Source organism: Diceros bicornis, chromosome 11 (genome assembly GCF_020826845.1).
Source record: "Diceros bicornis minor isolate mBicDic1 chromosome 11, mDicBic1.mat.cur, whole genome shotgun sequence".
Lineage (NCBI taxonomy): Eukaryota > Metazoa > Chordata > Mammalia > Perissodactyla > Rhinocerotidae > Diceros > Diceros bicornis.
Window position 1 is genome coordinate 61,313,930 of NC_080750.1, and position 16,557 is coordinate 61,330,486.

At 34.7% G+C, this 16,557-nt stretch overlaps 1 protein-coding gene across 2 annotated transcripts in view; it reads right to left on the reverse strand.

Annotated features, from left to right (window-relative positions):
* The window catches only part of GLRA3 (glycine receptor alpha 3), a 178,997-nt gene extending 165,364 nt beyond the window's left edge, over window positions 1–13,633 (reverse strand). Inside the window, exon 1 of one of the 2 annotated variants that reach the window (XM_058549792.1) lies at window positions 13,548–13,633. In XM_058549792.1, coding sequence (XP_058405775.1) covers window positions 13,548–13,618 — 71 coding nt within the window. In that variant the 5' untranslated portion in view covers window positions 13,619–13,633. The remainder of the gene's footprint in view (window positions 1–13,547) is intronic. The other variant, XM_058549793.1, reaches the window with a different exon arrangement.
* Window positions 13,634–16,557: the final 2,924 nt, after the last annotated feature.

A 16,557-nucleotide genomic window follows, 5' to 3' on the forward strand; every position in this document is an offset into this window, starting at 1 on the left:
ATGAAAACATTAATAAAAAAATCTTACCATGATTCTAATTGAATGAGTCATATTTCACCTTTTAAAGAGTGATGTGATCATTTCCCTTTCTACTTTAGAATAGCCTACATTACAGGGCTTGTTTGGAAAAATTAGTAGTCAATTTGAATTAGGTGATGTGGGTTCTACCTCTGGCTTTGCCCCCCAAATGATTGCTGTCTGAATAAAGACCATGTCTCTAGGCTTCATTTTCCTCCTCTGCAGAGTGATGGAGGCGTCTGCAGCAATGAGGCTGGACTGACTCCTCTAAGTGAAATACCAGCACAGCCCTGCTATGGTACTAGGCGTAATGCAGACTTGGTTCTATTCTGTGTTTTGTGACTGTTGAATCAGCCTAAACTCTGCTTCATTGTTTATCTTTATCTCAGCTGATGACTTCGCCTCCTGCTTCAAAGAGATAATTGAGCATTCAACTGCTGAATTATGAAATCACAACCCCCATATCTACAACTTGCCATATTCTGCGTCTATTCTAACCTCCTATCTAGTCCCAGAGAAAGACTTAGCACTCTTCTGGTTCAAAAGCTGTCCTTCAACTATTGCTCTTAAAACTCTTCTTTTCCATCTTCTCAGTGTCTTGCTGCTTCTCTTCTGTATGCCTCTTGCCTCTTCCTAAGTAGTTCCTAATCCACTGACTTCTTTCTTCCAGGCTATAAACAAGCTTAAATCTTCTTTCATTTTAAAAACAAAACTAAACAGATAAATCAAGAACTACCTCAACTGTGTCCACCATTTCTTCCTCTTCTAATAGCTTCTTGAAAAAAAGGAATCTATATTTATCTTTCTCTTTAACTCATCTTTCAAAGTTATGCTAACATATTTGTATATGTATTTTGAACCAAAAGTGCATTTGAAAAGGCTACTAGTAATATTCCATATTTCTTTCTGCTTTTATGGCATTTGATATTATTGATCATTCTTTCATTTTCAAAACTCTTCTTTTAGGTTCTGTGACATACTCTGTGTTAGTTCTCCCTTTTATACCTCCTTTCTATTTTTTTCTTTTTTTTGCCAGTACCTCTCCTTCTGATCATCCTTTAGAAGTTGATGTTCTTAAAACAGTGCTTTTCAAACTTGAATGTGCTTACGAAGCATCTGCGGGGCTTGATAAAATGCAGATTTGGATTCGGTAAGTCTGCGGTGGAATTCAGAGTCTGCAGTTCTAACCACCTCCCAGGGGATGGTCATTCTGTTGGCTAAAGAATCACATTTTGAGTGGCAATGCCTTGGACAGGAAGGACTTTTCCACACCCGCATGCCCCAGTGGACTACAGGAGCGCTGTGTTATCCGTAGTTCAGCCTGCAGTGCATGAGAAGGGCGCTGGGGCAGGTAGAGCCAGGCTTGGTGACTCTGAATCACCAGCCTTGTTTGTTTACCCCAATGGGATGAAACATCTGGGTGTGTTCAAGTATAAAAAATGTCAGAAATCCCTGCTCCGGAATTCTAGTCACCCATCTCATCTATTCCCAGGTCTTGTACTCCCACCTCTATGCTAAAGTTTTCCATTAACTGGTTATCCCATAGGCATCACATTTACCATACATATCTGCAACTTAACTTATAATACTTCTCTGCATAGCCGTTCCTCTTCTTTTATGTTCTATTCCTGTCATGACACTATTGTTCACCTAGTTACTAAAGGTATAAGTAAGAGGATTATCCTAGACCATTCTCTCTTTTTCCTCACTTCCAATTAGTGGACAATCTTGTTTTTTTGTCATTTCTCACATCTGCTGCCTTCGCTCCATTTTTGGGATGTCTATTGCATTGGCCATGCACTACTTTCCTTGATGCAGTTATGTCCCTCCCCACCATCAACATAATTTCTTCTAAGTTCTCCATATTACTTCTTTAGTGATCTTTCTGAAACACAAGCTGATCATGCTCCTTTCCTATTTATAATAGTTCCCTTTCGCTTCAATTAAACACTGAATTCCATAGGGCAGAATACACTTCCAAGAAGTTAAACAGGCCACTTCCATTTACAGCTTAGTGGTCAGAACTTGGCCACACGGACACACACAGCTGCCAGAGAGACTGGGAAATCTTTAACTTCTTGGAACTGCCTTTCAAGAGAAGCCTCTTCCTCTTTTTTGATGGCTGAAAAGCAGCTATGATGACTGGAATCAGAGCATCTGTCTTGGATCTCAAGGAAGAAATCCCACGTTAAGGGTGGCAAAACAAGATCAAAAGATTGATAAACTCCCATTCCAGACTTAGTCTGCTCACTTCCAGCTTGTTTTTTTGAAAAGAAAATAAATCTTTCTTAAACCAATATTATTGTGTACTTTCTGTCACTTACAAATGAACCTAATCTGAACGAACACAGCAATAAGGGGTTAGTCTGTTCACCCCTTGTTTATTTTCCTGCCACTCAACACCTCTCACGTCTACCAGTATAATGGATTTTAGGAAAAAAATAGGTTTTTGGAATAAAGGCTACTGATATTAAATGAAGTGAGAAATTATAGCTGTAATGCTAAGTACATATTTTATGTTAAAGAGAGATTATCACATTTCTATGTTAGTTAAAGAAAATCGCACTCTGTAGATGGATATAGCTCTACACTTTACATTTTAAAGTAGCATATTAAACACAATTAGTCGGTCTATAGAAAGGTCACTCAGCCCTTCAAAGACAGAACTGAGACCTGACCCTGAGTTTTCTTTCTCCAAATTCCTTCTTGTTCTCGCATGTGCACACAAATGCATGCACAGAGAAGCCAGAATGCAAGATAAGTTAACCTAGAAAATATCTAAAATAAACTAGCTATTTCCACTAGAGGTATAAATCTCACCTTCTTTTTACTACTGTATTTTTCAGCTTGAATTTCCATTTGCCCTAGGAATTTGAATTTTTTTCATATAAATTAAACTTTTCCAATGTAATCTTTGTTATAAGTTGACATATATGATAACTGTACATATACACACAGAGAATGTTATACACTTTGACCTTTTGAAGTAGAGCCAAATTTTCCGTTCACACGTTATTATTTAGGGGGAAATATTTAGGCTACACATAAAGCCTCATTCTATACTATAGTCTCAGAAGGCAACAACTGAGGCCTACAGAGTCAGTATCTTTGATGATTCTCACTCTACTTAAGATTTGCAGGAAGAAAGAGATACCTTAAATTTCAGAGATTTAAAGAAAAAAGAAGAGATTTCATAAACTTTTAAAGCGTCAAAACTTTTAAAGGTTGTTACTAAGAAACAATATAAAGCAGAAGGAAGATTTGTAGTAGTTTTATCCATATAATCCCCTGCTACCTCTATTCTTCCCAGTAAATAAAACAAGAGACAAGTTAAGGACACAGGAGGTCCATTTATTCTGACGAGGCAGTGGGATATACTAGACAAAGTTGGGTCCCTCAGTGTTTTAATAGACTGAAGGTAAGTTTCTTCTTAAAAAGGAATGATTTAAGAACTGGTGGAAAATATCATCTAATGCATATTAGAGTATTTTGTTATTTTTTAATAAGAAAGTAATTTATATAGATAGATTGTTTTTAAGTTTTGGGGGTCAAGATTTTATTACGTAACGTCATTCTTCTTTCCCTTGTCAGGAATGTAATTGTCTGTTTATAAAACTATGAAAAGGCATAAATTTCTTCTTTTCTGGTTTTTGTTTTATTTAATCTACTAATAATTAAGTTTCAGCCCTCAGGCTTCTGATACACAGAACAAATGCATTTAAATGATACAAATTAACAAAAATGTATGTATATTGACATCAACAGAACAAGTAAATATAAAATAGCTTATCCGAATATTTTCTTCCCTCGTGATAACAATGAAACATTTTATTTAGAAATAGAGAAACCTATTATTTGAATAGGTTTGAATAAACATCTGCTGATGTTTTCTAACCCCCAATAACAGTCATATAGATTTTCCGTAGGAAGTTAGTCCTAAAACAACATAAAGCGTGAATTTATTACAAAAGAAAACTTACAGATATCCCGGTGGAAATGTTACTATGAATTTTGCCATATCCTCCATTTCACATGGAAACTGGCCTGTTGCTTCTGTTAAAAATGCTTTCTTGACTGAAATGCCCTTCCCTCTTTTCTGCCCACTAAAATTCGTCAACTGCTTAAGGACCATTTAAATTCCCTTTGTCTTTATAAAGAATTCATTCCAGAAAAGAAGTTCTCAATATTTATAATTATTACTGTTTTTGGTAGTTATTCATGACTACATTTTCAATAATTGCCAGTAAAAAAAAAAAATCATCATTCAACCACCCTTTATAGAGATTCTGGGGCCTGAAGCATTAAATTTATGTGAATAAACAGATTAAAAGACAAAAACAAATATTCTGTGATATCAATGGTTCTCAACTTATCTAGGGAATTGGAAACCTTTCAGTGATTCTGATCCCAGAACTGTGATAGATACAATAATAGAAATTCAAATATTATGCCTTGAGAATATGCATTATCTATTTGATTATTATTTAGGATGGTCATTTAATTACATCTCTTTCCAGTACAGAGATCTTATAAAAAGGAGATAATTAAAAATTATATGTCAATTTAAAGATATATTTTATGTGTATGTACCTTTTTATATACATTTATTTAATAGTTATTTACTCCAGCCATTATTATATAAAGTGTTATTTTCATTTTCCCAATGTTTGAAAGAGAAGAAGCTATCACAACACGGGAGCACAGTACTGCTTCATTTCACAGAGGTGGGGCAGATGCCAAATAGGAACAAGTGAGGTGGGTAGCGAGGAAATGGAAAAATGTAGAAGATTTTTTTAAGAAATTTTTCTGTGAAAGAAAAGACAAATAAGAGGCAAGCGGTTTCATATATTACCACAGACAAATAAAATTAGTAATAAAGAAAAAATGAGACACCAAATCCCTCACTCAATTTCCTCCTGAATGCTGGAAGCGGAGAAAGAGAGCACAGTATTTTTAGTTATGCCTAGAGAGAATTACTTATTTGAAATTGTCCGTCTGCTTTTGGAAAAAAAACAATGCTTCATTCCAGAAATTGGTGAGCCTTTTCAGTGTGCTAGACTCTCTTAAACCCTAGAGATAGAACTGGAAATATGTTACTGTCCCTCAAGGACTCCACAGTATGAGCTAGAGGCAGTACTCAGGCAATTACCACATCCCTGCGATGCGGGCAATAATAAAGGCATGGGGTGCCTGGAAGCATGCAGGAGGCATCCTCACCTAGACGTGGGAGAGATTAGAGAAGATGAAGTGAGCTGAGTAGAAATTAGCCAGACAGATGGAAGTCACGGTTTCCCCCCAATCATTTGATGGAGGGCATTTGAATGGTCATTTCATTGAGGTTCAAATCACTTATCTTCTCCCAAGTCCCCACCTGCAGTATTGAATGGCCAGTCTGAACCAAAATAACAACAAGGCAAACACTATTTTCTGATGATTTGCTCACGTTAATCATCACTCCTACTTTCTTTTGTGTTAGTAGCATTTTACTTGTTACTACAATTTTCTGTCAATCAGTTTTTATTTTCATTAGTAACATTAATCTTAGCATTTTATACATATTCTTTACCCCCTGAATTGGAGAATATCCAGAGCTAACACCAGTACTAACTGTTGAGATCCTATTTCATCACAACTATAAATTTAACTTTAAAAAGGAGTGTGAACTTTTCCATTTATTGAACATCAAAAACAAAGTCAACAGAGTCTAAATCATAGAAAAATAAACTTTAAATGATAAAATCTCTAACATTATTTTTAAAAGATAGTTGTATGAAATTATGAAAGTCCTTTAATAATGATGTTAGTAGGGGCAGTAGTGATTTGAAATTTATTGATGGGAAGCCTGATGACTTCTGGGAACCATATGTATTTATGGAAAAAGATGTTGTTAAGGTTCTCTAATGCTTTTAGGATTCACTTATCTTAAAGGGTGTCAATAGATAAATGATGCCCACTATTTGTTTATTTTACAAAGCTGCAAAGCCCTAATAAAATCCAAAACAAATAAATACTTGCTTTATTGCTTTATTTCTAGGTCATGACCCCAAATGGTAAAACTATACAAGTCTAGTCTAAGCAGCATCATGAAATAAGTAGCAGCCATTACACCATGCACTCTCAACAGGAGTGACGTCCACCCCAATGGGGGTAGGCAAAAGTTTTATCTTGGGGTGAAAAATTTTATTCTTTTTATGTATAAAGCAAAGATATATATACCATACATGAGCAAATGTACAGTTTACTGGGGTATTACAATTTCATGGGGTCAATTAGAAAAAAAGTCTAAAAATATCTTTAAAAGTCTCCTTAGGAGGCAATAATGGGGACAAAAGTTTGAGAAATAACGCATTATACACACAGATTTCAATTTCACATGGTGCTAAGGAGAAGCAAACCCATCACTTTTCTACTAGATGTTGCCAGTTTATATCTGTTTTACAATCTCTTCTCAGAGTAGGTAACATCTTCTGAGGAGATTTGTTTGATCCTTTATCTTTTATGAGCTCTTGAACACAAGACTCTCTTTTCGCTCCAAGTAATAGCACGATTTATATAAAGTCAAATCTAAATTCATAGATAGATAGACAGATTTGACAGACAGGCAGATACCATCTCAGTGCCCATTTATTGTTTATTGAGCATCTATTCCATGTATGACATTGAATTAAATATTAGGGAGGTAAAACAAAGATCAGAAACAATCCTATGATGGTGGGACTTACAGTTAAGAAAGAGAGAGAAGACTTGCATGAACATCTAAAATACACATTTGCAAGTGATGTCACATGTTCTCCCCTTTACAATGGGATATTGTTAAAAGTTGAGGTTGTGTTTGCCCAGTACTTTGCTCACTGCCTGGAATGTAGTCATTTCCCCATAAATTTTCATAAAGTTATACAGAGATTCAGGCAGAATGTTACAGACACTCTGAAACTGGAGCATCTAAGTTTCATGCATAGAACAACTGTATGGAAAAGATTATCAGTTCAAACCATGCCTCAAATACAACCACACTTTCCACGAGCAGGAGGGTCATTTTAAGTGGAGAGCAAAGCATAAAAAATAAGCAAAAAATACAGAGACAAATATTTTTGGGGTACATATAGGAAAACGGAGGTCAGTTTAGCTAGGAGAAAATAGAATGACATTTTAGTTTTTATTGATTAAAATCATTTGATAAATATTTTCTTTTGAGGTAGAGAGTTCCTTATTGCTGGAAATTTTAAAGTTGATGGGATGACCACCTGTTAGAGATATTTTTGAGAGACCCTCAAATTTAGGTAAAATGTTGGGTGGACCAGTTACCTCTAATGTAAGCCCAATCACTCTATGTCAGCAATGGTTGTATAATAGTATCAGAAATATCTGAGTCTAGCCATAATTCCTTATTGCTTGTGGCAGATGTTTGTATACACTCATATAGAATTCTTAATCATTTGCATTGGAAGTTATTCCATTCAATAAACTATCTCCAGAGGACATTAATAATCTTTAGATTTTATGCTATTCCTAATTGTACCACAGAGGTTGCTGCTTCTGTGCACTGAACTGTCTGAGAGGTACTGGTAATACTCTCTCCTAAAAAGCATCTCTAGTATGGAAATCCCAAAAGAATTTCAGAAATGCACTATCATGGAGCTGCTTCTTTTTTACCATTGTTTTCTCTTCTGACAACATCTGAGGATTTCAAACTCTGTTTCCTTAAAATGTGTGTGGTTGCCACGCAGCTGCTAGAAAGCTTCGTTTTCTGTGGCTGAACAGCTCATTCTATGCACACACTTTCTCTTTGTTGCTAAACAGTTGGTCTTGTCTTGGTATTCCTGCCTTCACTCCAGAACCAGTTCTCTGAAGGTCTCTCCTCCCAGCCCACCCCCTCAAGCAAGACAAAGCTACAGCTATACCATTCTCCTCGCAGAGAAAGAAAAACAACCCACGTTTCCACACAGACATTTATCTAAACATGAACTTATTTTCAACAATATTGTTAACCCAAGTATGATGATAATCATATGAAGAAGGATAAGAGACAGCTTTGGTGGGAGATCCGCTATATATGCTTCATGAAGTAAGGAAAAGTAAAAGATGTACCTTCTCCAAAATAATTCTCTAAAAATATCCTGAGAAAACTTAAGTAGGTAAAATATGTTATCTGTGATTGTGGACTAGATTATGAGATTAGTTGAAATCAGAGCATTGGAAGCATCTATAGAAAAGTGATGGAAACATATATGCTATTGATAAGAGCAGGTCCTTGGGGTCGACAGTATAAAACTATGGTAAATCTGTGACTTTGTGACTTGGTTATGATCAGTCCCACAGTTTAGCTCAGGGTTCTCTGCATACTTCTCTGTACCCCATTCCAAATAGGAATTTTGAGGAATTTTTACCCTGATTGCATATAAATATTTTCTCTATTCTTTCTTCTTTGCACACAGTCTGATCACCTTCATAACACTTTGACTGGAAAATCTACAGTTCAAGCATTGTCTCTGCATTCCCAAATAATAGCATACCAAGATCTACTGCTAGCTTCTCAAACTCAAAACACCCCAAACCAAGTTCCTCTTTTCTTCCAACAATCTAAATCCGCTACCTGGTTTTCTTTCTTTAAAGAGACCAGATTTTGATGAAAAGTTCAAACATGGTCCCCAAATTCTAAAACAAGCAGATTATCCTTTTCTTCTTGTAGTTATGTCATTGTTGTTTGTTTACATAGTTCTTACTCTTACTAATTATGTTAGCAATCTTATGATTAATTGTAATTTTAAGGTAAACTCTACCTCTGAAAGAGAGGGATTTATAGAGATATTTTGAGCCAATTTATAACACTATTCCTCTAATGACAACTATCGAGTAATAATTAAATTATTTGCTTCTAAATTTTGTCAATATTTCATTGTGAAAGGAAGCTGTAACTCCATATTTCTGCAGGTTGATCACTGTAGCCAGGTCAATTGTTGTTGCTAGTAGAATATGATTTAAAACCACGAATTGGAATTCCTTCAACTGAATTTGACCATCATCATTCCCCAAGCTTACTATATGCCCATAGCATTCCTTTTGCCTAGACTATTTTCTTTATATCTCATTTCTGCCCAACAAGCATCTTACAAGATGCAGCACAAGCACCAAGCCTTCTGGATCGCTTCCTTATCTCACATTCCCTAGAACATTGCTGTTTGTGTTTTTCTTTTGTTACTTGGCCCTTTGTATTCCCTTCCCTGCTGGATTCTAAGTTCCATAATGGGAAAGGTGGTAGTTTCCCAATCATCCATAGCCACATTATATCTAGCACAAAAAGCTGTGTACAGAATTTGGTGAAGAAATCTTGTTGAATTGCTCAACATTATACATTAAACATATATTTGTTGACTGACTTGCCTCAGTACATAGTTGCGTGGTTAAGGGAGAGAAAAATTATACAGAAGAGGAAATATTTTGCAAGCTGTTTTCTGAATCTGCAGGACAAAATACCCGAGGCATTGGCTAGAGACCTGGACCATAATCCTTCTATACTTGGGAAAATGTATGATTATTTATAGATACAAATGGAAGAAGCATATATTATGTGTAGCATAATTAAAAAAAAACTATATAGAATTCTGCTACTGTACCTGCATATAAGAAATCATCATGATAGTAAAAGTTTACTCCTTGAAGTACATTTTTCTTCAATATCTTGCATAAGAAAATAGAGCCAACATTAAAAAGGATTTTCCCCATCCTCCAAAACATACCAAAAGCAAAACCCAGAAATTCTATGCCAAAATGTTTTTCTTAGGCTTTGAAGTAAACCAAGAAAACATTTTATTTGTCATTATCATGAAGTCTCGAATTCACACATTCAGTTTTTGACACAGTGTACCATAATTTACTCAGGTAGCAAGTCTGTGTTCTTATCAAATTGTAAAGATGAAAAATAAAATTGTATGTTATGAAAATAATCAATTTAAACAAAATATTTTGTTCTCCTGCTTTTGGAATTTGTTCTGCAAGCTGTTCATAATCCTCACTTATCAGTATTTCAAACAAAAGCTGAACACTGGTGTTTTGTTCTTCCTTTTATTAATATGAGAATTAGAAATCAAAAGTCATGGGAGAATTGTTTCAAAAAACAGCCATACCTGGGGGCAGGCCCAGTGCCACAGCAGGTAAGTTTGCGCACTCTGCTTCAGCGGCCTGGGGTTCACAGGTTCTGATCCCAGGAACAGACTGACGCACCGCTTGTCAAGCCATGCTGTGGCGGCGTCCCATGTAAAGTAGAGGAAGATGGGCACAGATGTTAGCCCAGGGCCAATCTTCCTCACAAAACAAAACAATACAAAATAAAACAAAACAAAAAACAGCAATATCTGAGCAAAGTGTGAAACTTTTAAAAACTTCACTACTTGGAAAATCAGATTCCTTCTGTCTGTTTATGCAATTTTCTCACTTATGTTTAATAATTCCCTTTTAAAAATTACATTTCTTATCCCTGACGTATTCTGATAATGAATACTTCTAATTGTATCACAGTAGTAAATGTTTTTATTCTGCTCTTTTGCCTTAATAAAACTCACTTACTTAAAAGTAGAGATTATGTCAAGATAAAAGAACTAAAATATCATCTGCAGGCTCTCAATAATAGTCTAAGAAAATGCTAGAAGTGTTTATGATAATATTGCACTGATCAAATTTTGTACTAGCAACAGGAACTCTCATATATTGCTAATAGGAGTGTACATAGGCACAACTCCTTTGGAAAACTTGCAGTCTCTACTAAAGCTAAACATACTCGTACCCACCCATGATCCAGCAATTCCTCTCCCAGAGAAAGTCTTTGACCCAATTCATATAATCTCCTAACGCACGTATTCACATGTATTCACAAAAAGACATGTTCAGGGATGTTCATAGCAGCACAAGCCAAAGTCTAAAAAATACCCAAACATCCCTCAACAGGACAATGGATAAATTGTGATGTCTTCATATAGTGGAATACCATATAACAATGAGAATAAACAAGCTATTGCTACATGCAACAATATGGGTAAATCACATAAACATAATATTCATAAAAATAAAGCAGACTAAAATGAGTACTTAAAGTTCAAAAGCAAGAAAAATCGATTTATTGTTGTATAAGTCAGGATAGTGATTATCTTTGGGCAAAGTAGTGCCTGGAAAACAACATAGTGTGTGTGTAGGGGGGCGGGGGGTGAGTAGTTCTGTGATATTGACAATTCTACTTTTTGATCCATGGTCTCTTTACATGGGTGTGTTACCTTTGTGAAACTTTATATGGAATCTTATTTGTGCACATTCCTGTGTGTATGTTATATCTCAATAAAAATTTTTAAAATCTTTAAAACCTATGAAAAAAAGCTTGTACTAGTAAATTATTTAGTTTTAAATATCTAGAGTTTCTGATTGTTGTTCTTGCCTCCAAATTGCCCTGAAAATAATATTTTTAAATTAAAAAGATATATTTGTGAATTAATACTAAATACTTTTTGTATTTATCTTTTCCTTTACATATTTCCTTTTTGGTCGATACATCACAAACAGACTTAGTGAATAAAGAATAGTTTTCATAAAGACGTTTATTTTACAAAATATTTCCAGGAGCGGGAGATTCACTTTCTTTACTATAGAAAATTGTCTTTCAAGGGTCATCATTAAAAATAAAAATATTTAATTTTTTTACATATGATTACAATTCTTCATTAAGCAATGAGTTACTCTCATTTAAGACTAGTCTAAGATAGAGAAAAATTTTATTCAGTTTACAAAAGAAGAAGGAAAAACTTGACGAAGAATATATCTATCTCACAAACTTCTATATTGGGTACGTGTTTTTTAAGTGATTACATTTTTGGATTCTTTATAAAAAGTATTTTTAACTAAAATTATTTAATATTAATGAAGATAAATTCTTATAATCACCATCATCAATTTGAAATAAAATTTTTGTGAATTTCAATGAAACTAGACAAAAATCAGAAGATCTAGTGGTGAAGATTATATTCTATGTCTAAGAACATATTATAACAAACATCATGATGAATTGCCATTATACAAATTTGACTTCATTGACCGAAATGTTTTAGTTACTGATGTTAAACTTCCTAAATCTAAGTATCTATCAACTAAGCTATCTTGATTTCTTTAAAAAAATAAAGATGCATATTACCATCTAAGATACTAAGAAATAATTATAGTAAAATGATCATTCTCTTATAACATGAATTTTGTAATCTTTTTTTATGAAATTTTCGTAACTGTAAAAGCTCTACACTCTTTGCTTTGATCACTACATGTAAAATTTGTGACAATTTTTGTAAAGTTACAAAAATTTACTAAGTCATATTAAAATATTTTTCACTGAAAATATTCTGGTTTATAATTGTTCAACCCCTCCAGAAAAAATCAATAATTTCAGAAATGTAATAACCTTCACAACTAGTTCCTGTTCCTACAGGTATATCAAAATAATATGACTTTCTGTAAGGGTAGCTTTTATGAGATACGCTGTGTTTTTCTAAGGTGCCTAAAGATGAAAAATTGACATAGCAAACCAGAAAACAATATTTACATACTTCAAATAGAGATCAATATACACATAAATTATTCTAATTATTTGATTCCAATCCTCTTGAAAAGATTGTGAGCCATAACAAATGGAAATCTTAAGGTAATTGTAATAGTAAAATAAAATTTATATTGGTGGTTCAAAAACCTGTATGAGCAGAATCTTGCTTATACATTGTTTGATTAAGAATAAGGATTAAATTATCTGATCTTTTGCCTAGGCTTTCTTCTCTTTAAATTAATTAAAAAGAAAAAAAGAAAGAAAGCCTACCAAATATGACTGGACATGATAAGGAAATGACATGTCATAGAACAATTTTATTCTTCAATAGGTTTCTTATAATATTACTTTCTCCAAAAAGATTATTCTTGACATAGAACATATCTAATGATTTATTTATGATTTTGCCTCCATGTATTACCTGAACTAAGCTCATTAGACAATAGTACTTTCAAGGCATTTTTTTTTATTTATTTAACTTAACTTCTGAATATATAAACAATCTTTAGAATTTCTCTGATCAGTAAATGCTTATGTTCTAGATTTTTTGCCTTTTAAAATGTTAGTAATGTTCCATTTCTAATTACTAAATGTTTTGTAACTTTCAAAAGAAAGTAACACCCAGAATTTATAATTCACTTCGAAAAAGAAAACTCTAAAAGCAATTTGAGAAAGAAAATCTAGGCTTTGGAAATAATTTTTCTAGGGTAATTCTCAGCTGCAAATAATATAAGATGCTGGTACTAAAATGCACTAATTCGTGAAAATGGAGCAAAGTTACATGTTTTCAGTGGTCTCAATAAATAGACTGTAGAGAGTTTTAGACAGAAAACAATACGATTAAAGGGATACTTGTAACAAATCAATTTCGAATTGCATTCTTGGCTTCATCAATAACAAGTGGTTGCAGCCTAGTACACAGGCTTTAATGAGTTCTGTTAAATATAAGTGGACTCACCTGAGTAGCAGTGCTGCTTCCCAGAAGTAAAATCCCGAAACTAATGTCCGAAAATGTCTCACGTGGGCCATGATCCGAAGAGATATTCACGATCCTGAAATTAGTCTTATCCAAGGCATGGGGAAGGAGAAATCCAAGAATGAAAACGTGCGATCTAACTCCGTGTGGTGATGGAGACAAACGCCTGGAAAGCTTCAGCACCTTAGACAGCTCCCTGCAGTCTGCAGAGACCCTCTCCTCCAAACACGTGAAATTCCCGTTTGACCCCTTCTCTGAGCATTGAGCAGAAGGGAAATTCACAGGGTTACCAATGTGAAGATGATTTATACAGTGCAATTGGAATAAGGGGTGAGATGAAATGTCTGAAGTGCCTAGGTCCTGGGCAACAGTTCACTGGAGCTCTAGCGGCAAAAGGAAGAATGCTTGTCCTTTCCTGACTCAGACCCACGACTGGAGAAAGAACAGAAGTAACAGCCGGAACGCCGATACTTCTTCACCTGCTCCAAGCGCCGCCCGCCCGAATACCACTCTCCACCTTTGGATAAAATCCGAGACAGCTAGCGCGGCAAAGGGAAGCGGGGGCGGGGTCAACGACGCTGTCTTGCCCGCCAATCACGACCGCACAGAGGGACAGAGTGACAGGCTATTCATGACGGTAGGCGGTGCTTAGCACTTCACCCTTAAAAAAAAAAAAAAAAAGCAGCGAGTGACTGATGCAGAGCCTAAACCGCGACTGGAGGGAGTTGCGGGAAGGAAGCCTCAGAGCTAAGAACTGGAAGAGTCAGCGGCTTTTGCGGATTAGGTACTAGAATCGCGCTGGAGGGACCCTCTTTTGTTCCCTTCCGGGAAAAGGCACAATTTAGTAATGAAAGGTCTTTTGGGATGTGACTCCGTATCTTTGACCCTACATCGAAATGGAATAACATAGAAATGTCAACAGTAGACCCAGACCCTTGGAAAGAGCTAGAGAAGAGCAGAGAAAGTGGCGCTTGGGTACCAGAGGAACAGGAGAATCAGCTGCTTCTAGAATTCTCTCATAACCCTGGCCAGCTTCTGGCTGGGAAGCGTTGTTGACTAGAGTAAGTTGAGTTTCCTTCAGTCATAATAAGGGTTCTAAAAAGATAAAGGTGGGAAACTAAAGACATGGCTACTAGAGACATAATGCCACCCATCATTTTCTTCTTGCACATTTTCCATATCTTAACAGTAAATTCAAGTGAGCAAGACAGCTAGGGCATGTGGTACATCTCTTTTTCTATCATCTATCTTTCCATACCCTCCCCATGACCAGTTACATGGGGACTTGGATTGGAAGACTGGAAAGGAAAAGTGTGTGTGTGTATTTTTATTTAATGGAAATTTTAAAAATTAAAACTTATGCTATTAGATCCGTATTAATGGTTTTTATTTACTATCAACCAGGATCAAAATCTTCATTCCTTGAATCTTAACTTTCCCCTAAAACTCCCTCAGATATTTATTCTGAAAGCCCTACTTTAATCTCTTAATTTTCTCAATGACTAAACTACATGCCAAGAACGTCTTCTTCTTTCTCACAAATGTTTTCTCCTTAATTAAATTCCAACGGCAATTGACATATCAATTATCCTGTAATTCTCTACTTAACTGGAAGAGTATAAGTCACTACCTTCCAACCCTCTCAAATGATGACACAGTGAAAAAAATCTCTTTTCTCTTTACTCTTTAGTAGACAAGCCTATTTAAATTCAGTGAAAATAAAGAATTGTTGAATTTATTTCCATATGTTATTACTATACCTGTCTCTTTTCACGTCTTGTTTTCCTGATTTAAATCACAAACTTTCAGAAGTCTCACAAGGAATATCATTGATTCTGCCCATAAATATTTGCATCCTGAGAAGGTTCATACAATTTTAATTAACTCAGTTTTTCAATGAATCTCTTGAAAGCTAAGTACAAATGCTTTTCAGCTGTCATTCTTTGAATAGCAGTAATTGTTTTAAAAACCACACATAATCAAAAAACAAAACTTTCTATATTTCAGGAAGACCTGGATTCATTGTCTTGTTTCACCACTAACTAACTGGGTATCTCTGGAAAAGTAATCCACTTTTAAAAATATCTTAGTATTTCCTTAAAAAATATATGTTTATTGAAGGAATTGAATTAAATGACCCGTGAGGTTCATTCTCTGGCCAAAGGAGACAACTAATAAATGTTTACTTAAGAGCAAATTAACAGATAATATTTAAAGTTCTGTATTTACATTAATCTGGATAGTCATGTTACATGATGGCTTAAAAGGCAGAATAATTTTAGCTATTTCATCTCATCATTAACATGAAAGCATAGGAATACTATATCAAATTAGTATATATCTAGTTAATCAGTTTCTTGGATATAAATATCATATAAAATGACGCCTGGAATCCCAATATTACTCACTTTTCACAACACCATGATTATTTCCTTTAAATTATTTATGACACACTATCATCCTCCTCATTTGTTTGACTTTTCCACTAGAGTGAGGATAATGGCCATTATTTAGCATAGCACCTAGCATATAGTAGATACTCAATATTTGTTGAATGCATTAATGATAATATTAGAAACACAACATATATTTTTTAAAGAATTAGTAAATTCATGAACTTGTTACAGTGCATTGGGTACTAGATTAACTTTGATTAAATAAATTAGACATTAATCAAAGAGTGGGTTGTAGTGCCTTAGTTAACATTTGATGAATAATTTTCCAGGGCTTCTTGTCTATGGATTTTTATGTTGTTTGTTTTTAATTCCTATAAGGTCAAATGAATTTCATGCATCTACATATTTGTGATAGCTATTCTTATATATTTTACTCTTTTGAGAATGATAATTCTGATTGGATGGATGGGTAAATGAATGTGTTTTTGGAAAAAAGACCATTCTATTGTTGATGACTAACTGACTAGCCCATTCATGTAAAATTAAGCTGGATTCTGATACGGCCAAATCTCTGCCCTTCACCTTGTGGCATTTTA